General features: G+C 44.6%; 1 protein-coding gene across 1 annotated transcript in view; it reads left to right on the forward strand.

Moving 5' to 3' along the window:
* ADAM28 (ADAM metallopeptidase domain 28) overlaps positions 1-5,068 on the forward strand; it is a 77,692-nt gene extending 72,624 nt beyond the window's left edge. The window contains exon 25 of the mRNA XM_081171641.1: positions 1,200-5,068. Coding sequence (XP_081027767.1) covers positions 1,200-1,232 — 33 coding nt within the window. The 3' untranslated portion in view covers positions 1,233-5,068. The remainder of the gene's footprint in view (positions 1-1,199) is intronic.
* Positions 5,069-23,810: the final 18,742 nt, after the last annotated feature.

Here is a 23,810-nt window from a genome sequence, read left to right on the forward strand (position 1 = left end):
CAACCGCGCTCTCCCCACTGCAATTCCCAGCAGATGTTGTTGAGAGCCAACAGTGTGCATAGGACACAGCCGTTGTGGCTAATAGCTGTCTAGTTTTCTTTTAAAGCCATCCAAGTTTGTGACCATCCCTACCTCTTGTTCAAGGGAGAAAGGCAGGAATAAGTTGAGGATGTGGCACACCACAAAAATGGATGGTGGAGATGTATACATACATACAGGCCCCACTTACTGAGCACAATGTGTTTCCTACAAATCATTCAGTCTGCAAGTGTTTACATGAGTCCACTATTTCTACATATAAAGGTAAAGGGACCCCTGACCATTAGGTCCAGTTGTGGCCGCCTCTGGGGTTGTGGTGCTCATCTCGCTTTACTGGCCGAGGGAGCCGGCATACAGCTTCCGGGTTGTGTGGCCAGCATGACTAAGCCGCTTCTGGTGAACCAGAGCAGCACACGGAAACACCATTTACCTTCCCGCCAGAGCGGTACTTATTCATCTACTTGCACTTTGACGTGCTTTCGAACTGCTAGGTTGGCAGGAGCAGGGACTGAGCAACCGGAGCTCACCCCATCGCAGGGATTCAAACTGCCGACCTTCTGATCGGCAAGTCCTAGGCTCCGTGGTTTAACCCACAGCGCCACCCGCGCCCCATCATTTCTACGTATACCTATGGGGAAATTTCTAATGTGTTCCTGACCATGGAATTTTGACCCCGCCCCCCCCCAAAGCCAAGAAAACCCGGGAAAGCCTAGAAAAAAGGCTCACTAATTTGTCTTATCACTACCCCTCCCTCCCTCCCTCAGCTAACCAACAAAAGGCAAACAAGGAAGTAAAAGGTGCTTTCCGTCTGGATAGCTGAATCTGTGGGATCTGCATGTGTGTACAAATATATCAGAGCAAAGGTGAAGAGCATATATCAATCTACGTAGCCAGAGAAATATGATGGAGGGGTTTCATTTTTTGTTTTTTGTTTTTAAGATGCTATTTTCACACTTATCAATTTGTATGTATAATGATTTTATTCTTGCTTTTATTGGGCTTTTATGCAAGCTTTCTTGAGCACCTCCATTTTTGTATAACTAGCTTAATCAAACTAAAATAGCTAAAAAAATAGGTGGTGTGCTTAGGACTGCGACATGGAGAAACTTGGGAAACTTTTTCTTTTCTTTGACTTCAGCATCTCTTTGCTTTTGTCTTAGGCACTGAAGCCCCCAGGTAACCCCAAGATATGAAGCAAATGAAGGACCAAACCAAATACTGTTCTCCAGTTTCAAGGAACCTCCCCCCCCCCACCAATCCCCATGGCTTCTCCATCTGTGAAGAAAACAGAACAAGCTTTGTTTTAAAAGGTCTAATGGTTTTGTCTGCAAAAGGAACTGAAGTATTTGTGTTCAGAGTATTGTTGCCTGCAACCCTCCTGACTCTTCAGCAAGTAACTGAAAGGTGCAATATTCAAGCATTTTGCAATGTATCCGTAGTGATAGAATCATGATTTAGGAGATCCTGGTACAAAAGAAACGGTGAACTGAGCCACGTAGTTTTAAGCAATGAAGTTTCTTTCTGGGCCAGTGGTCTCCATGCCAGTTGTGATCGCCCATCACTGCCATCTGTGGACAAGACCTGAGGTTTTTGGAGGCTGCTCAAAGCTTTATGGGATTAGGAGTGGGATTTTTCCCTGACTACTGAACTGCTCATCTTATTTTCGTGGAGTGAGAGCATACCACCATGCCTTGAACAATCCCTCAAAGCAATGCAGGCTATTAAAATGGGGAAAAGTCAAACTCTTTGACCCTTCTCTCCACCTTGATGCATCCACAAACCTTCACTTTCTCAGGATGCTCAGACTCCAAATCTCTTGTGCTTCACACATTTACTGCAAAACAGCTTCCATAATGTGCAATGGTACTAGTGTTGCCAGCTTCTTTTACCAGCACTGCTCCTGTGCATTTAACAACTGCTTGATCTGCAGGTGACTGTGTTTCTCTCTCAAATGCTGATTCTTTCCATCCAAGCTGCTGTTAAAGGCAGAGGAGCAGGGCAGTTGGCAACCCTAAATGATAGAAGGCATCCTTGTTAGCACTTGCTTAGACTAGAGTTCCATTTTAAATAGTTTATTTATCATAGAGTGTAAACTTAAGAAACACTACTATTCAAATGCTCACATATGCTTTAAGCACCTGATTTGTATGTGGCTGTGAAATAAGTTGGAATTCAACAGTATATTCTTTCTTTTTGGGTTAACTCTATGAAAAGGTCAGTAGTGAAATGATTACTGTAGAAATTAGCGGGGGAGCAATGGGATCCAATGTACTTTGTGCAATATAAAAAAAAATCAGGTACACCAACACAACTAGAAGTATAGACTTGTTAGGTCAGAAGAATTACCTTTCACTGTTTTTTGATAAGGATTCTCCATTGCTTGTTCTCTCTTCATACGGAACACTGTGTGCCTGCAGTTTGCTTACTTTCCAGTTAATTCATGTCTCCTTCCCTCTGCATCACCAAAGCAAGCATGATGTGATCATATGCACAGTTGCCTCAAGATTCCTTGGGATACATGCACGCATCAGTAACACACCCTGCATTGTAGTGCGGGATGGGATCATATCAGGATTGCTTTTCTGAAGTGTTTTACTGAGAGATATGCACATCGGGACCAGAAAAGTGGTAGACAGAAGATGCATATGAACTAAAACAAATGGTGTGGTTTGATTCTGAAATTAATTACAGATTTTTCTCTGGTTAAATTGGAATTTGGAAAGAGCAGAACTCGGGGCTGGGTGGAACAGAAATGCCTCCAGAGCAGGACTTTAGGGCAGGTGACGGGGGTTTGACTCAGCAGAATGAACATGACTGCAGAAGGGCTGGTTTAACCACATTTTGAAGTAAGCACATTACAACGTAAAACCAGGGAACAGTCTAAATTGCCTAACTGGAAAGCTCACCTAGATTCCTTGACCCGCAAGCTGTACAGAGTTCTCTGAAGGAAGATCAGGTCGAAAGAGTAATCTGTGAAATTAAAGGATACCGCACAAGGCACAGAATCAAAAACCCATAGCACGTGTCTCTTCGTGGACCAGCATTCTCAACCACCTGTTCATGTATTTTGTTACATTCACAGCACAGATAAGACCTCAAAATACCGTATTTCTGATACAGTCTTCAAAACTGAGCACAGTGCTTGTCACCAGGCAAAGAGTACAATCAGAATACTGTGCATACAGAGAGCTGTAAGATGGTCTTTATTTATCAGTAGTTCAGATGCAACCAGAGTTTGGGCCTTAAATGCAAGAGTTGTGAATGTGGAGTCATGGTGAGCATTTATGGAAAAGCAGCAGCAGCAGTGGGGAAGGAGTTAACCCTCGCTGCTGCTTTTTTCCCTCTGCAGCCAGCGCCAGATTCAGGGTTGTGCGGACAGTTCCTCCCCACAAGGCACTGAGCAGACAGGGCACAAAACTGAGAAGATCCATTTGGGGGGCAGAAAATTTTAGCCTTGCACATGACACCATGTTACCAACTCCCTCTGTAGCCCCTTCTAATCTTAGTATCCCCACTGCTTAGCTCAGAGGTAATAGAGTGGCGAGTGTGTTTGAGAAAGAGAGTGATTCCCTGCAAGTAGAGCAAATAAAGCAAAGAGACAAGCTGGCCACAACATTTCCCCGGGTGCGCTGCTTTTCTGCTTGCAGGGAGTGCTTCGACATGGGGAACACACTCAAATGGCACCTGCCTCCCACCTTCAGCCTCAAGTAGTCCCATCTATTCTGCCATCCCCTTCAGGGCTCTACCACCTCATCCCACTGCTTGTGGACATTAAGCCTTAGAGATCAGGTCTCTTGGCCTGAGGAGAAGGAGCAGGCAGGCAAGAAGAGGGAAAGCAGGGCTAAAGGAATCATTGGGCATCACCATTTCTCCCTTGCGACTGTCCCTGCTTATGAGGCAGATACACAAATAGAAGATTGCCAAGTTTCAGCTACAAGTCACATTTTTAGAGAGTGATAATGTTTAAACATAAAGATAAAGCCACCGCCCTGTCAACTCCCTACTCTGCTTTTAAAGCTCAGGTGTCTTGGGACAGCATCCCTGCTGCCTTTGCTGATGACACAGCATTATCTCTTGTTTTTCTGTCAAGGACACACTCCAGGCAGGAAAAGGGCTCATGGAAGGTATGGAGCAGACCCACTGTCTTTAGCAGCATATATGGAATCTTCTGCAGTTGTACTCTCAGATGCATCCTCCGTGCATTTCAAAGGGGGCAGGTCAAGAAAGTTTCTTGCTAGCTCATATCCCTTTTCTCCAGCCATGAGTTTTCTATTGATTATTTCTTCTGTGCTGTGTTTCCCCACCCCACCTTGGTGGAGCTAATTTTTTAATGTACTGTAAGTGATTTTGCGGGATGTGGGTGGCGCTGTAGGCTAAACCACAGAGCCTAGGACTTGCCGATCAGAAGGTCGGCGGTTCAAATCCCCGCGACGGGGTGAGCTCCCGTTGCTCGGTCCCTGATCCTGCCAACCTAGCAGTTCAAAAGCACGTCAAAGTGCAAGTAGATAAATAGGTACCGCTCCGGTGGGAAGGTAAACGGCATTTCCGTGTACTGCTCTGGTTCACTAGAAGCGGCTTAGTCATGCTGGCCACATGACCCGGAAGCTGTACACCGGCTCCCTCGGCCTATAAAGCGAGATGAGTGCCGCAACCCCAGAGTCGGTCACGACTGGACCTAATGGTCAGGGGTCCCTTTACCTTTACTTTTTAAGTGATTTTGCATCTGGTGAATGGAGATTTTGAAATGTTATATTGTTATCTATGGAGAAAGTGTATTTACAAATATATCTGTATTTAAAATGTTATTATATAAAGTCTAAACTTTTCTGGGGGAGACAAAACCCCTGCAGTAGAGTATCTTGTCTATTTATCCATCATTTTATTTTGTTTAAATTGCTTCTGTGCCAATTTACATTTCTGAAAAATGTCTAGGTTTTTGACCCTATCTCAGCATGGCAAATAGAGATCATTGCAGAATGTCAAAACAAAGCCTTAAGCATGAAAAATAAAATTAGCATTGACCCTTAAAGCAGCACAATTAATGGGGACACACACACACACAAAACTTTCTATATTTTGTTTTCATTTGTAATGTAACAAATGGTGTGGAATACAAATGTGTTATTGTATTGTGGCGATTTGAAGGACTTATGGTGCTCCAGAACAAACACAACTCAGCCCAGGCTGTTAATTTGTCACAGAACAAGATCTCATTGGGTGGGTGTGCCACTGGGTGAGAGTCATGCTATTGTGCTATCCTTCCTCTCTGCATTCCCCCACTCACTGCTTTCACTAGGCTGAAGAGCCCTCTCCCCACTTGGGATTCTGAGCATATTGCTGTGACAGTGGAGGCAGAACATGGCCTTCCCCTCCATTATTTTGTCTAATCCTCTTTTAAAAGCATCCAAGTTGGTGCCCATCGCTGCTTGTGGGAATGAATCCCATAGTTTAACCACACACTGTGTAGGAGAAATACAGTGGACCCTCTAGTTACGTACTGCTCTGGATACATAACTTTCGGATTATGAATGCGGCAAACCCAGAAGTGTATACTTCCATGTTTCACCATGCCGGCATGTGCAGAAATGCTCAATCGTGTTGCGCACATGTGCAGAAGGAGCGCCTCTGCCTATGGACTTTTTGGGTTGCAGATGGACAGCGCCATCTTAAGCATATCCAGCGCCATGGTGCAAAGGTCCCTCCGGTGTCCCGTTCCCCCCCCCCATTTCCCAGAGTTGTTTACCTCCGGCGAGGCTGGAGGAGGCGGGCAGTGGCTGGAGGGTGGCTCCTCTGGTGGGGAAGAGGCGGAAGCTGGACGCGGCACCTCCTGGTTCAGCTGGCCGCTTTGTGCTGCGGTGGCCACGGGAGGCGGAGGCTCCAGGTACGGCGCTGCTTCGGTGTGGAATGGCAGAGGCAGGCAAGGGTGGCAAGCTGATGTCGGGAGCCACCGCGTCCAGCCTCTGCCTCTTCCCTGGCGCCCCACGCCACTAGCCTCTATGGGCAAGACGCCCCTGTGGGCGGACCCCCAGAACGAATTTAATTCGTATCCAGAGGGTCCACTGTACTTTCTTTTGTGTGTCCTGGATCTTGACCAGCTTTGCTGGGTGTCCCCAAGTTCTAGTGTTAAGAGAGAGGGAGAAAATGCTTAACTCTGTCCACGTTCTCCACACCACGCACAACTGTGTATGGAACAATTAAAACCATTTCAACATATATAAAACATGTTTAACAATTCCATTTTAAAAAAAACAATTCAAACAAGTTCAAGTTCAACACAGATTCAGATGGACAAGATGTCCACTTAAAAGACTTGATGGAAAAGGAAGATCTTCATTAGGTTTCCAAAATGGTGCTGATAATGGTGTCCATTGAATGCGTAGTGGGCAGGGGTTCGAAAGGGTGGGTGCCACCACACTAAAGACCCACTTTATATATCACACAGAATGGTCTCCCCTGATGAGATGGCATCTGCAGGAGGTCTTCTCTTGCAGGACACAGTGTATAGCAGGTGGGTCAATCTTTCAAGTATTTTTCAAATTTTGATGGTACTCGAGCTCCCATCAGCTGCAGCCAACTTGGCCAATGTTCAAGAATGATGGGATATTTAGTCCAACGACAGCTAAAGGGCCCTATTCCTGCTTCAGGTGGTATAGTGGACAGCAACTACTAATACAGAGTGCAGAGGGTGAAACCATTATTCAGTGTTCTCCTTGTTAAAATAGAATAGATGACACATGTCTGACAGTACTGAACAACTCTCTCTCCCCTTTTAATAATAACAACATGGGGGGAGGGGAGAGAAAGAGATCAGGATTGGGATGGCAGGACTCTCCTCACTGCACTGCAGTCCCAACAAAAATCACACACCCCTTTCCTGCAAGGCCAGATTAAAGTGATGGGGGCGGGGCTTTCCTGTTCCTTGTCGCGCCCCACCTAGACTTTAGGTCAAAACAGTACTTCAGAACTGTACACCTGTGTATCTGCAAAGCAGCCCTGACATCTACTGTTTAAAATCTACAACTACATTCCAAAAAGAGATGTAGCATTTTCATATTACTTTTTCTTCTGGGTGAAAAGAGCTGTGAGCAACTCAAATGCTGGAATGAAGCATGAAGTGCAGAAGACACGGGACAGACGAAAAAACCTAAACTATATGGAATGTGTTCCACCAAGATGTAGTCACCAGTTTGGATTGTCTATAAATGGAACATTAGACAGATCCATGGGGGATAAGGCTACCAATGACTACTAGTCGCAATGGCTATCTTCTACTTCCACTGTTGGAGGCAACATGCCTCTGAATGCCACCTCAAACAATCAGTTATTATATGGTCACAGACCTGCTAAGCAGAATACTGGTCACTGGGAATTGCAGGTGGGGAGAGCCCCGCTGCACTCACTTCCTGCTTGGGGGCAACCCATAGGTACATGGTTGGCCGCTGGACCATCTTCTTATATTCTTATGGATGTAGCTAAACAGAGCTCCCCACTAGCCATGTGAATCCTGCCAAGAGAGGCTCAATAAACTTTTTTCAGTTGGCATCCAGAGACTTGGAGGTTTTTAAGCAAAGGCTGAATGGCCATCTGTCATGGATGCTTAGCTGAGTTTCCTGCATTGCAGGGGGCTGGACTAGATGGCCTTTGGCATTCCTTCCAACACTACAATTCTGTGATTCTATGATTTTATGACTGCAAGGGAAAGGGAGGGGTGCAAGTGCCAAGACCCTGGCAGGCCACGGGACATGATTGGTGGGGATTGTTCAGCCTGGCAAGTCACATGTTGTGTGGGCCTGCCTTAGGCATCTTCATATGTTTTGCCACTACTCTGCAGCCTTCCCAGCTGCCCGAGCTTCCTGATCTGATAAAGTCCATGGGAGGAATTACCTCTTGATGGCATCCCATGGGCTTTAACCGAACCCTGGGCACCTGGAAGGCTCTTGACAAGCAACAGCATAGAACTGAAGCCCTCTGCTCTCAGTCAGTTATGCAGATGCTGCTGGACCACAACTCCCATCATCCTGAATCATAGGCCATGCTGTCTGGGGCTGAGAGGTGTTGTAGTTCAACAACATCTGGAGGCTACAGGCTCCCTACTCATGTTCCTGTGCAGGGGTCAGCAACCTTTGGGGATTGGTCCACCATCCCTCAGACCACCAACCGTCAGACCATGTGGTGGGCCAGACTAGATTTTGATGGGGGGGGAGAACGAATTCCTATACCCCACAAATAACCCAGAGATGCAATTTGAATAAAAGCACACATTCTACTCATGTAAAAACACCAGGCAGGCCCCACAAATAACCCGGAGATGCATTTTAAATAAAAGGACACATTCTGCTCATGTAAAAACACAGATTCCCGGACTGTCTGCAGGCCGGATTGAGAAGGCGATTGGGCCACATCTGGCCTTTGGACCTTAGGTGGCCTACCCCTGTTCTAGTGTCTACATTTCACCTTTTTCTGCATCATGACCACAAGGTGGAGCAAGAGGATGACACCAACACAGCCCTGCAAGGAATCTCACCCACCTACACCCATTTTGCATTACAGTAACAGCCTGCCTCTTGTCTGACAAGACTTCACTTACTCTTAACTAATTATGAATCTTGGTACATTTCCTGTTGGAGACATGTGCATTAACCATGACAGCTTTAACCTAAAAGCACAGAAGTCTCAGACAGTCTGGCACCAAAAGCAATCAATAGGTAAAGCCCATTTCTTCCAATAATGCATCACCACAGGAATTATACGTGCAGGAAGACCGGGGCAAAGAGGGAGCTGTGATCTTGCATCTTTTCATAAACTTAACCTGGGCTCCAGACTATCTGACTGACTGCAGAGTTCAGAAGGGAAGAAGGCTGAGTAAAGATGGCAAGAACTTTGGCAGGGGGCTGAAGCGAATATGTGTGTGGGGGGGGGGATTTGATTCAGTTTGCATTTAAAGGTGAACCAATTTAATCGACACTTTCTGATAGAATGCGATGTTGCAGGGGATATTTTTCAGGCCAAGGGCCACGTTACCTTCTGGGCAACTTTTGAGGACCACCTGCCAATGGTGGACAGGGCTAGATGCATAAATAGATGGAGCAATGGATGTAAATGTGTCATGGATTGGCAGAAGAGAGGTGGGAGGCACCATCTGGGGAGGCCCCAAGGAAAGGCGGCTTGGAGCCAGGAGATTGGTGGTGGGATGACGATGAGTGGTCAGAGTGAGAAGAGGAGGTGTCGGAAGCTAAAGAGGTAACAGGGCTTAGTGGGCAGGAAGAGGCTGTGGCAGAAAGCAGTCCAGAGCCAGAGGCAGAAGTGGAGGCTGGAGAAGAGGGGAGCCAAGAGGCAGAGATCAGGCAGACTGCTAAAGAAGCCAGGGAGCCTTCCCCTTCTGTTGTGACTAGGTACCCTCGCTACTGGTCTCCCAGAACAAGAAGAGGAGTGAAGAGGGTGGAGGAAAGAGAGAAGACAAAGGAGTCCCAGGTTGCTTGGGAAGGACCTCTCAGAGAAGAGGAGACTTAGGGAACTGTGGGAAGGCAGGGACCTTCAGTCCTTGCAACTGCCTCATTGGAGCAAGATCTACTGCAGAGAGTTACTGGGCTCATTAGGCCTGGACTGTTTTGTTTCTTTGAATAAAGAGTTAACCACACTGGCATCATGTGAGTTATTACTTACCTGACCCTGGCACTCTCCTCTGACAAAAAGTTACCTCCGTACAATAGGTTGGGGTTTTGACATACACTCAGATGTCCCTCTGCCCTCTGTCTGGGTAACCAAGAAGCATTATCAGGGTTCAATTCATTCCAGCCTGGCAAAAGCATTTGGGGTGTGAAGCAGGGCTAATAATGCATGTGAGTTCTAAGAGTCAGATATAGTGGCCTGGAAGGGCAATACAAGAACTGAAAGACAGCCATCTTTCAAAATTTGCAGTTATTTAAATTTTTTAATGTCCCTCTGCAGCCAAGTAATGTGCTTTTAAAATGCACAGAGATTATGGGGATTGAACCTGGGATCTTCATATTTATTTATCTTATAAAAGTAATTCTATATTCCCATTGTCAAAATATATCAGTGCATAGAACAGTGTTAATATTTACAGAAAATCATTAAAGCAATAGGCTAATTCAGAGAAAAAAGGAAAAATTAGCTTCCAAAGCATAAAGAGATCCACAAGCAATACTTGAAAGTGGAAAGTGAAGGTGCCTGCTTTTAGTGACTGCTAACCCTGATGCCTATTTGCATCAGCTCCAGCATCATAAGATTCTGAATACCAGCTGTGGGAGATCACAAGAGGGAAAAGTGCTGCTGCTCTCAGGTCCTTCCCATGGGCTTCTGGTTGGCCACTGAGTGAATCCAATGGGCTCTTCCTACATCCTTAATCTCTGCTGGAAGAGTCTTCCACAGCAAGGGACCAAAAACAACACTAAATGCCCTCTGTAACACAGGAGACAACCAACACAGGGGGCATCTCCTTTGGAGTTTGCACACCAGTCACCACCACTGGAAAGGCCCTCCCTCTGGTGCCCCTTTCTGGCACAGGGAAAATAATCCCTCTCTTCTGAGTGTTGTGTGGTTAATAGAGCCATATTTTCTTTCCTCTGCCTCTACCCACATCCCACAGCATGCCAAGCTATTACCAGACGTAGAGAATCATTAGAAACTCCTAAATGCCCAATCAGCATTCACTTTTATTCAAGTGCGAGTTAAGCAAGCTCTGAGGTCAAGTGAATTGCACCTCAGCTAGGTGGGGATTTGGGGGAGTAATAGAAGGGGGCGGATTCCTAACAAGTTTCATAGCAATCCCTCTAGTAGTTTGGACAGGAATCTCTACCACAGATTATTCCCTTCCTTTCTCAAAGCCTCACAGGGTACGGGCTTCTTTTTATCAGTTCAAAGCCTGGATCTGAGTCATGTCAGCTCTGGATTGGCCCAGGTTGGGGTCAACCTGAAGTCCTGGACTGGAACCCAGATCAGGTCAAGAGGGTGCGCACAACCCTAACAACAACTGTTCTAGGGCAGCCTTCCCAACCTGGTGCCCTCCAGATGTTTTGGACAACAACTGCCACCAGCCTCAGGCAGCATGGCCAATGGTCAGGGATGATGGGAGTTCTGCCCCCAACAGTATCTGGAGAGCCTAACCTAGAAAACTTTATGACTCAGATGGGGTTTAAACCCAAGACTTGAAGCCACTACACCACACTTATGTAAATCAGTGGATGGGTCACCAAAGCGATTCAGTGAAATGGGGGGCAGTGTTGACTCCTCTATTTCTTTTTTAAAAAAAAAATCTCCAAGATAGTTATGCAATATCCTAGTTTGGAACCTTCTGCAATTGTCAGTCTCAGCCATCAGCTATGTATTACTGATAGATAAAGGGCTTATTGACAGCCTCCCCAGGGTTGCCTAAATGGGGCCTCCCATCTCCATATGAGTGCCCGTGCACTCAAAGACAAGAAAATGGGCCAGCCAGCAAGGATTGGGACCACCGGATGGCTTTTAGAGTATTCTTCAGAAAAACAACCAGGATATTGACACATAGTAACTGACACGAGATCCATAAATAATTCTCTGTAATATATGACCTCTGCCTTTCAGGAGTCTCTAGAGTGGGGAAAGGCAAAGGTTAGAATATTGACTGATACATCAATAACCACTATTGGGGAAAAGAAAATAAGTTTCTGTGGGATTTCTTTCTCCCCCCCCCCTTTGAATAGCAGAATTATTTTATCCTCTAACAGAAAAGATAAGAACCATAACAGCAAACCACTGCAGCATTGTCTTGGTGTGATAGACCTTGGATTCAGCAGAGAAAGACAGAAAATGATGATTTAGATTGGGGGTGGTGAACTGGATCTGACTGGCCAGATCATTATCTCCCCCACCTACTGTGAGTCAAGCCTGTCACCTGGTACCATAGTGATGTTGAGAGACTTGTCTTTGCCCACATGGTTTGAAATCAAACTGTGGGGGGGGGGCAGTCCACAAAGAGCCAATGATGCGCTGATGGTTGGGTCCTGCAGTGTGTTGTGCACAGGGCTCTGCAAGACTTGACAACCAGCTGATTGCTGGACCTTGTGGACCTTGGGGCTTTACAGGTGCCCCGATCATCTGATCAGCAGTGTCTGAAAGCTCCTTTTCAGATAAGGCAGGGTAAGTAGGCATGGTTTGGTTGAAAGGGCTTCAAGGGTCAAGTGGAGAGGACTGGTGAGCCCACTGCTGATTTAGAGGAGAAATCAATGACTATGAAATGGAACCAACAGACAAGCTGTGCCTTTAAGACTTGAGCCTACAGCCTGGAGGGCACAGACACCAAAGTCCATGAAGTCCGAACCCAAAGGGTGCTCATCAATGGTTCCTCTTCATCCTGGAGAAGAGTGACTAGTGGGGTGCCACAGGGTTCTGTCTTGGGCCCGGTCTTATTCAACATCTTTATCAACGACTTGGATGATGGACTCAAGGGCATCCTGATCAAATTTGCAGATGACACCAAACTGGGAGGGGTGGCTAACACCCCAGAGGACAGGATCACACTTCAAAACGACCTTGACAGATTAGAGAACTGGGCAAAAACAAACAAGATGAATTTTAACAGGGAGAAATGTAAAGTATTACACTTGGGCAAAAAAAAATGAGAGGCACAAATACAAGATGGGTGACACTTGGCTTGAGAGCAGTACATGTGAAAAGGATCTAGGAGTCTTGGTTGACCACAAACTTGACATGAGCCAACAGTGTGACGCGGCAGCTAAAAAAGCCAATGCAATTCTGGGCTGCATCAATAGGAGTATAGCATCTAGATCAAGGGAAGTAATAGTGCCACTGTATTCTGCTCTGGTCAGACCACACCTGGAGTACTGTGTCCAGTTCTGGGCACCACAATTCAAGAAGGACACTGACAAACTGGAACGTGTCCAGAGGAGGGCAACCAAAATGGTCAAAGGCCTGGAAACGATGCCTTATGAGGAACGGCTAAGGGAGCTGGGCATGTTTAGCCTGGAGAAGAGGAGGTTAAGGGGTGATATGATAGCCATGTTCAAATATATAAAAGGATGTCACATAGAGGAGGGAGAAAGGTTGTTTTCTGCTGCTCCAGAGAAGCGGACACGGAGCAATGGATCCAAACTACAAGAAAGAAGATTCCACCTAAACATTAGGAAGAACTTCCTGACAGTAAGAGCTGTTCGACAGTGGAATTTGCTGCCAAGGAGTGTGGTGGAGTCTCCTACTTTGGAGGTCTTTAAGCAGAGGCTTGACAACCATATGTCAGGAGTGCTCTGGTGGTGTTTCCTGCTTGGCAGGGGGTTGGACTCGATGGCCCTTGTGGTCTCTTCCAACTCTATGATTCTATGATTCTATTCTATGATTCTAAGTTCCAAAGAAACTTGGGGTTTCTTTGTAAGCCCTGAAAACACAGCACTTTGGGGAGGTGAGAAGGCACAGATTTTCTAGATCCAAAGCCAGTCCTTCTACTGGCAAGTTGTGATGAGAGCCCTGATCTAGGCTGGTTTCCTGTGCCAGTCTGGTACTGGCAGAGCAAACACAGAGACCTTTCCTCTGCCCCCTCCCCATGCTTGTGTCCTGTCCCAATTGAGGGGCTGAGCTCTTGTCTGGATGTGGATGTGGCTCCACTGTTTCATTAAGCCCCAATGCTGCCTGCCAGGGGTTATGATTGTTTCCTTAGTGTGACACTCAGAAAATCTAGAGTTTTAGGAATCATAAACACAAATAGTATGACAGCACAAACAGGATCAATCAACATCTGACAGGGCCAAGCAAATTTTGTCATAGGGAAATAAAAGGGAGGACTTCCCATGAGCATGTGGCTATTCAGAATGCTACTGTAGTTGCCACAAGTTCTCTCCCCCCCAAAAAAACAATGCTAAGCTAACAGCAAAGCCATGAGGGAACTGGAACCCCACAGTCTTTTCAGAAAGTGTGTCCTCTGCAGCAGCAGGAAAACCCTGTCCTTAAGAGAACTGATGACGAGCCCTCATGTCTGAATCATCCGGCGATCACCCGATCTTTGGGACGCCTGTAATTTGCCAGAAATTATCATGCCAGCATCAGCCGTGTTCTGCAGTACAGAGTGATGTGGAAAACAGAGCTAAAATATTAATAATACTAGAGTGCAGTTCAGGCAGAACACATATACAGTTTGTATCTAAAAGAAGCACAGGAAAGATGAAGGGAGGTGAATCACCCATTTTCATGCAAATGCAGTCATAATGTTGTAGAGTTGGAAGGGAGCCTGAGGGTCATCTAGTCCAATCCACTGCAATGAAGGACTCTCATCCTTAAGCATGCATAACATTGCAAGTGTGAAGTCTGTTTCTTACTGCCATATGATAAACTCTGAATCAGTGCAGCAGAGGTACATCTTCTTTCCATGGTGCTGATCTCTGTACCGTGATGAAAATGGCTGCAAGCCCTTGCTGATACTAAACCTACCAACCCCTTGCAAATGCTATTTGCCAATCAACTCTCATCATTACTAATTTTGGAAAGTGGAGTTGAGTCAGGACTACCCACAAGATGTCACAAATATTTTCAGCAAAATGCTCCCCAACCCTCTCCTTCTGTTGCTCACCAGCCACCATTGGGCAATCCTCTCCTTTTAGTGTTTCCCCTCTGCAGAACATGTGCTTATTCATTTACATTACCATTACTTGCCCACACTCTCTGTGGCCCTCACTTGCCCTCAGTGATGCCATCACATAACTAACTCTGCTTATAGCATCATGGCATCATCCCATTCACTGCATGGATCCTCCCTGACTGAGTAGCATCACGTGTGACAAACAACACAGAACATATCCATAGGAAAGTGGTGCATAATGCCTTGAATTGTGACCACCAAACTTCTTGGGCACATTTGGAATGTTGAGAAGGTGCCGTGAGCACAGGTTCCAAAAGGGCTGCCATGGGAGTGTAGCTTAACACAAAACGGCTGCTATGGAAGGGGTGTGCAGGAGAGGCTGGGTGAACAGGAACTGAGCAGGAAGAGCAAACAACTCCCCATGTACAGAGGAGATCTGAGGGGATGTTTACTGAGACCTTTAGCAGGCACAGTAGAAGGCACTGGTGGGCACAGTGATGCCCACAAGCACCACATTGGTGACCTCTGCCTTAAATGAGCCAACATTTAATAAGCCAAGAAGGAAAATGAAGAAACAGCTGGAGAGTGGGATAAATGCGCAGATCCAGCAGGAGGCAGAAGAAATGGTGGCTTTGCAAAGTACTGAAGGGAAAGGTGACCATCCACACAATATAAGGGACAAGATCCAAATCTGCTGCAAGTGTGTTGTCCATACACAGAGGATTCTCATCTCAACATATCCATTTCCTCCCTCTCTCCTATTCTTCCCTTTTTCTTCCCAATTTTAAAGTCACATTTTAAGCTCCTCTTTGGGTGAGACGCATGTAATCTCCGCCTGCCCTGCCCCCCCCCCCAGCAGCAGCCTGAAAGCAATGGAATGGAAGCTCCTCATTACTTATTTAAAAGATGGAAACCAGAATGGATTTTTTCCCTGAGATATATTTCAGCTCTTTGGTCAGAGAATCAGCTAGGGAGGACAGAGAAAGAAAGACTCTTTCCCACACCTCCTGAAAATGACCCCTCCCCTTATGATTTGTGGGAATCTCTCATCTACTCTCATGACTGCTAAAGGCTATTTTAATGAAAATGTGCAGGGCCAAGAATGCTGCTAAACTTAAACAGTAACCAAGAAATCACTCTATTATATAGCAATCCACGACTCTGGAAACAATGTTTTAAATGAGATCTTGAAGGGAGGGGTTAGGGGAAGGGTTAATTTCTGTTTGTATTTTAATGTGAGCCTACCCAAATTGTACATTATGCAAAAATGTGCGAACCCGCTGTCTTTCAAAATTCACACTTCTCCAAATTTTGTGATGTGGTTGCCAAAAAAATGTGTGGAAAAATGCATAAGACCCCCCCCCTTGATTTGCGTGGAGGTTGTGCTCTGGGCAGGAGCGCCAACTCATGGGGGCCAAGCTGTTGTGCACCCCAATATCTTTTGGGTGGGGGCCGGGGGGGGCAATATTGAGGAGGAGAAGGAGGAGGCTGAGAGCAGAGTGCACTCCTCCTCCTGCTGTGGAAGGAGACCAAGTGTGAGAGAGGAAGAGCTGCACTGGGCTTAGCTCAGCCTTCTCCCGATGACACCGGGTCCCCTCAGTCTTTGGCACAAGTTGGTCCCCTGGTTCTGGGTGATTGCACATGTCAGCAGAGCACACCTAAGGCTGCCCTGCCATCAGCCGCCCTTGTTCCGCCCTCTTCTGCCTGTATATTTGTGTAATGTGTGCATAAAAGTGGATGTGTTCATGAAAATAATGCAAAAATGCAAAAAGAAAAAAAAATAGAAATCCCATGCAAAAATGGGAAGTGTCTTGCAAGAATGATATGTTAAGAAAAAAGCACGCTAAAATGCTGACACACAAAAAATCATGAAGACATTTTTGAAGAATTGTGAACTGATACAGAAATGTGGCAAAGTGATTTTAAGATTGGAGGAGTGAGAAACTCAGAGATACAGAAATGGACAGATCCGTCCATCTTTGTTCAGGGGGAAAGAAGGCTGCCGTGATGTTGCCTGCTGTGTACAGGCCTTTGCTGTGATCCAGTAGGGCCCTTCTTACGTTTTTCAACCAGAGAGGGGACCATAAGCCCTCCAGATGTTGTTGAATGGCAACTGCCTTTCAGCCCCAGCAATCAGGGCCAAGGGCTGGGGATGGTGGGAGTTGTAGTTCCGTGACATCTGGCGCAGCTGCACTTTTAGGGTGGTGAGAGCAATTCTGCCGCACAGGGGGTGCGAAATAATAGTAGTAGCAGTAGTAATACCTAGTAATAATAATAATGATAATACCTATATTTTATAGGCACCTACCGAGTAGATCCATAAAAAACAACTGTACCAAAAGGAATTATTGTGAAAAGAAGAAGAAAAATGGGGGTGTGTGTGTGTAATTTTGTCCTCACTTAGGGTGCCACATTACCAAAGTCTGACCTGTCTGGAGGGCTAAAGGTTTCCCACACCTGTCTTAAGCAGAAGACCATCTTAGATTTGTTAATTTTTAAATCTGTTACTTTTAAAATACATTTTTCCTAAAAAGAACACACAGGCAGTCCTGACTTACTACATTTAACTTACATCAAGCCTTCAGGAAGGTTGCCCTTTGGCTGAAAACATCTCCCCACTCCTGAATAAATCCTATCTTCTCCATCTGCTGTTGTGGTATCAGATTAATGGAACTGAAATTGCACTAGTACATTTAAACAACAAACAAACAACAGCAATCTAGCATAAGACAAAGGTCTCTTTTTCAAAGCAGGGGGCATCTTTCTTGTTGGTAAAAGTGATGTGAAGTAAGGTCATGGAGGGCAGCCTTATAATCTCATTAGCAGAATGTTTCTTCCAGAAAGACAAGATCATTCATATATATATATATGATCCCCTCCAGCTTGTCATACATCTTATCCAAGTTTAAAACGTAAAAATGGTAGCTCTCCTGCTAAACACATTACAAAGCCATGATATTTTATATAGCTAAGAAACAGTTAAGTTATAGATCAATAAAGTTGCAATCTATATTCCATTACGCTCTGTAATGGAATATAAATAATTTGGCGTATGGGAGCTTAGAAGCAAAAAGTAAAAATGTGAAGAGCACGACTACCAAGTCCGGATGGTAATGTTAGTTATATGCATTTCATGTATTATGTTTAGGGTGTTATCCAGTCAAAGTCAAGTAGCTTTCAAACAGGAAACTATTCTTGAATCTCTTGAAAGTAATGGAACTTACTTCTGAGTAGCCAGATATAGGAATCTACTGTAAAGGTTGCCCTGTGCCCTGAATTAATTAGTCTATCATCTTTCCCTTGTCTTTGCTAAATGACATATAGCAGCTGGGGTGGAAGGGGATGCAGACAGACTGGCACGGTGATCAGGACCAAACCAGTCCTGATGCCCACATGAGATGGCACTGGGGCCAGCTCATGGTCCTTTCAATGAGGGAGGGTTTCCTCTGTAAAGTCCTCTGCGCAGGCCAACCGATTGCAACTCAGCAGAACACACACGATGCTTCTGTGGAGTCACTTACCCAACTGGTTTCTTCAGCAATGGAAATGTATCAGTATTGAAAAATTTGGATTGCCTAACATGCCAAAATAATGTGAGTTAGGGAGAGAATCCTTCAACTAGCCAGTTGTCAACTTCATCATCTTTATTCATTTCAGCAGCCCCATTGTATTTATCATGGTGAGATCCAACAATAGTCATACTCAGAGCAGACCTACAGAAATCAATGGATTTAATTCACTTTATATGTTTCCCTCCCCACTTCAATTTACATAGAAAGCTCTAGGACAAAAGCCTGTTAATGTCTGAAAAGATCTATGCTGCTGCCTATGTTGTGCAATCAAATCACAATGCCAGTATGTCTAATACTGATCAAGCTTAATTTGTTCCATACTTGTTCAAACCAGCTGGAAAGAATGGTATAAAATTAGGTACAGTACTACAGTACTACAGTACTGACTGGTTTCAGTCCCTGTTTCCACTGTGAAAGACTTCACTTTCTACTCTTTGGTGGCTATGTACAAAGGGTAGGGATGAGTGAATCTGTCAATTTTCTCTGTTTCCCATTTTTCCAATCTTAAGTTCAGTACTTTTTTCTACAGTCTTCATGAAAATTCAATGGCATTTTAATACCATTTTGCAAGCTATTTTCCCTAAAATAATGCATTGTTTTATGCTATTCTCACCAAAATATGCGTTTCTATGGGTACATCACCTTGTACACATTGCTTGGCTGGAGAACTGCATTGCCAAATTCTGAGAAGGGTTAATTTGGAAGGATTTCCCTGTTTCAGTTCTTTTTTTTTCTTTTTCTTTTTGGAAAGTGTGAAGTGATTAGAAATTCTCCCTGATCCCAACCTAGAGCATCTCTTTCTCCATGTGAGCCGCAAGTTCATACTGCTCCTTGTTAATTATTTTTATACATTAAATGGAAGTATTTCTACACTGCAATAATTATGAATAAATATATGTTAGAGTGATGACAGTGCACATCTAAAAAGCAAAAGTATTGACTTCCGGGTTGGCGCGACCGGCTAATGGCGGATTCCCTCCAAGCTCCGGAGGGAATCGGCTTGGCAGGGGGCTGGGTCTTGCCGTGCTGGCGACACGGGGACCCTTAAAAACCACGGGCATGGAGCCCGTGGACATGGTGACTCGGCGGGCACCGTAAGCGCCCTCCCGACTCGTGAAGGAGCCTTTTTAAAGGCTACGGAACGGGTGCCGGGGAGCGGCGTGGTGCTGTGAGTCCTCCGCTTCCCCTGCCGAGCGAAGCCGCATGCCATTTGTCGGACAGCGCTGACTTCTTCCTATTAAATTCAGACTTAAAATCAAGAACAACAACCCGTGAGTAATTTGGAAATTGGATTACAAATATTTCGGTTTTGGATTTGGCACGAGCGGGGGAGGTGAAAAAAAAAGGGAGTCTGTCTCCCCCCCCATTGTAAACAGTCTAAAGCAAGGACCTGTCAACTAAGGTTGCGGGAAGAATTGTCGTGATTGGATAAAGATATAAATTCCACGGATTTAAAAGACTAAGTTAATGTGCTGGAGGACTAGAATTTACTTTGTTTGGATTAATTACCACTTTTCTCAAGCCCGGGAGTAACCCGTGTAAAGAGCCTGCTGAGGATTTACAGGAACCTTTGACAGCTGTCAAATTAGCTGTCAAAGTTGGAAAAGCCGAAAGCTGAAACTCTAACCGGTTATATTGTTACAAAATATTGAAAGCAAAGAAAGACTGATATAAATAAATCTGACTTTTGGATCGGAAGGGAAAAGAACACTAAGTAACCAGAATCCCTCTAGAGGGGATTCGTGGACATTACAAGAATGGAACTAAAACAGGGAATACAGGAAATACAAGCTGGCTTGAAAGAGCTGATCTTTCTCGTGGGAAAGCTGCGTGAGATGAATGAGAAAGGCCATGTTTTGTCTACGAGCCCTTCAAACCCGAAGTTAATTGAAAATATACCTACTGAATTGGAAAGGGACTCGATGTTCAAAACACTGGCAGCTGGACAAGAAAAGGAACCAAAGATTGAGGAGGAAAAGACACCTGCCAAACAGGAGGAGTTGAAAGAAGGGATGGCTGAAACGTTACAGAAGATAAAAGAGAGCCGGAGACCTGCCAAGAAGAATTTTAATTCGACCAAGGTGAAAGTTGGACTATTTGGGACATATAGACTCAAGAAACAGAGTTGGAGCACCACCTTCAAACAAGTAGGCCTCGCTGGAAGAACCATGGTCAGCATTGGGAAAATACTTCTTCGATCCTGGGTGTTTAATATGAGAGACTTTCGAAGAAACCGGCTGAAAGGGACTGAGAGAGACTTGCGAGCCTCGGACGTAAGATCACCAGGCTAATTGGATTTTGGTTAGGGATTGAAACCGGGGAGAGAAGGGTGGGGTCTAGAAGTCCAAAGGGGATTTGTTTTTTCGTTTTTGCAGTGTAAAAACTATAGGTTTTTTATTATTATAAGAATGGGGAATCCGTGGATGGGAAATAGTGGCAACCTTAGGAAAGGTATCTTTTTAAATTCTATTTTTACATTTTTATTTCCTTTCTTTATATAGGGTTAAGGTATATATTTCAAAAACTGCTAAGGTATAACAACGAATTAAGGTTTAAATCTACTACAAAAAAAGTATTTTATTAAATTAGGGTTAAGTGATTTTAATAAACTATGTTTAGGACATTAAGGGGAAAACTTGCTTGAACTAACAACTGGAGTTGGAATACAATAAGGGGAGACGTGGGGAAGTCTTGAAAAGAAGTTACTGAAAATGAGTGTTAAAAGGTGGAAATTTTCCTTGTTGTTTTTTGTGCTTTCTTTTGGTTTTCTTACTTTTTTCTTTTCTTTATTTCTGTTTTGTTATTTGTAACCTTTTGAAAATTCAATAAAGATTATTATAAAAAATAAAATAAAAAGCAAAAGTATTATTGTTTGCAAATGGCACATGCAACGAAATGTTGCAGTGTGCAGTGCTGGTTCCAACCACTCCACTCCATTCCAGTGATTCCTCCCACTTCACCCCTGATAGTCAGCATTCTATGACCGTTGACCACACTCACTCCTCAGTGGGGTGCTTTGGGGTGTATTTACACCTTAAGGTTCCTTCTAAAGGTTATTCTATAGTTTTGTGAATCTTGTAGTTCTTCCAAGCCTGTTGCACCTCTTGTGCAAAAGTGGTGCTGCTGTTTTGAAACTCAGAACCTGAACACTGGCAATAGAGGGGACAATCCATTTCATTATATTTCTGTCTTAACTTCTGTGATTGATATCAAAGCTATCTGTCTATATATATACTAGGTGGTCCAGGCACTAACCGAACCTAGACCAGTATAGCTTAGCTATAGCAAATTATAACATGTACCTTTAGATCAGGAATGGGGAACCTGTGGCCCTCCAGATGTTGCTGGCCCACAACTCCCAATCCTTGCACATTGGTCATGTCGACAGGAAATGGTGGGAGTTCAAGTCTAATGATATCTGGAATACTGCACGTTCCCCACTCCTGCTTCAGATGATATAAGATAAAACAACCTTGCAGTAGATGCTGTAGAAATGTAATGTGTGCACGAGTTCATGCCTATGGAATTCTTCTAATCTTCCATTAAAAATCTGTAGTCCTCATTCACAGAAACACATACAGCAAAAGCTCTCATGTCAGTCAGTTGAAGACAGGCAGGTGTTTCCACCACTTTCCCTCTAGAAGGAGGCATTCAGTTTTCAGTGAAGTTATCACATTTTATGGCAGGCTTCCTCAACCTCGGCCCTCCAGATGTTTTTGGCCTGCAACTCCCATGATCCCTAGCTAATAGGACCAGTCGTCAGGGATGATGGGAATTGTAGTCTCAAAACATCTGGAGAGCCAAGTCTTCCTGCTTTACATAGCTGTCAACGTTTCCCTTTTTTAAAGGGAAATGCCCTTATTCTGAATAGGATTCCTTGCAAGAAAAGGGGAAAGTTGACAGCTATGCTGCTTTATGGGGTTCAGTAGACGGGAGGCACAATGGACATATAGGGGATTAGAAACCAAAAACCTGGACATTTAACACACCATGATATCACTTTAAGAGTCATTGCTCCCCGCCCCCACTGCTGTATTCTACTTCCTGTGATTCTACCCCCACATTTTTCAGAGTTTACTTTTGATGATGAGCCTTAAAAGAAGGCAAGCAAAGCATCTCAGCTGCTGGGTTTTAGATCAGAAGAGCCATCGCAATTAAATTTCCCCCATGGAAATCAGCCATCACTGGGTATTCAGATACAACCTAACAGTTTCATTACCAAAGGACACACCCAGCATACAGCTTGCAAAATGCCATTTATGCATACAGAGTGGAAATAGTGCTGCATCCGAGCACGGCTGCCAAGAATAATGCTGCAGAGAAAATCCCATATGCAGCTGCTGGAACAAAGATTGCACACTGACTGTGCATGCTGTGCAAAAAGAAAGCAAGCAGAGCTGGCAACAGAAAGGCAGACAAATTCTGGAAGAGCGTCCTGTTCCTGAACTCTTTTGTCTTGTGTGCTTCTTTCACATGCATCAAAGAGCACATGTGTTCAGATGCAAAGTGATATACACTGGAACTCCAAGGCTGGATCCAGACACATCAAAGAAGCGTTTCCGTTTAAAGCGTTGCAAATTTAAACAGCAAAAACAGGTCGAGAAAAATGGGACTCCACATCGCTATCTGGTGACACAGTGTTAAATCGCATATACAACGCATACAAATCGCTTTTTCTTTACCAGTCTAGCTGAGCCCCAACTCATATGCAATGAGTGACAAACCCTAATGTCACAGACACCCGAAGCAAGAGAGGGGGAGAAAGGGGAAGGGGCTAGAGAAGGTGAAAGAAGGACTAAGGGGAATGAACAAGCTGTTAAAAATTAATTGCTCAGTATCTTATATATGCAGTGGAGAACTCACTGGAAATTTTCAACCTGGCCTACAAGGATACTATGAAAAGGGCAAATTCAATGCTAGGAATTATTTTAATGTATTCATTTCATAGCATCATATACTTGTGGAGTTCAAAGGACCCCCCAAGTGTTATCCAGCTCAACACACACAAACATTAATTAGGACTGTGAATGGCCCCTAATTTCTGTACTTTGGGGTGGCCCCAATCTGACATGGACCCTGAACTGAATCAAAGGCTTTACATAGATTTAAAAAGGCAATGAAACGTGGTTGTGGAGGGGAAAATGGGCAACCTGGATGTGCATTTTAATCCCCTTCCTCTCCTCAGCCCCATACCAACCCCCTTCCCCTTTTGACAGCCCCAGATCACGTCAGGTGGGCCCAATCTGACCTGGGGTGTTTCAGGCTATTTCATCCCATTCTGGTCCAATCCCAAGTTGACCCAAATCAGCTTGATTCAGTTTGCAATTAAAAGTACAATTAAAAACTGCAAATGACACAAACCTAGGGGAGTGAAAAAGACCACCAGAAAGCAGAGGAGAACTCAGTGGCACAGAATAAACAAAAAGAGAAATAAACAGAGAAATAAAAATTCATACTTACTATGTTTAATTCACCTTACTATTGATGGCATGCTGTCATATAGACTTTCTTTTTTGTATTGAAAAACTCAGTAAAAACTCTTTTAAAAAACCAATTCACAGAAGTAAAACAGTACTGAACGGCCACATAAATAAAGTACATGGGTAGGGGGAGGG

This window comes from Podarcis bocagei, assembly GCF_964188305.1.
Source record: "Podarcis bocagei genome assembly, chromosome: 15".
Lineage (NCBI taxonomy): Eukaryota > Metazoa > Chordata > Lepidosauria > Squamata > Lacertidae > Podarcis > Podarcis bocagei.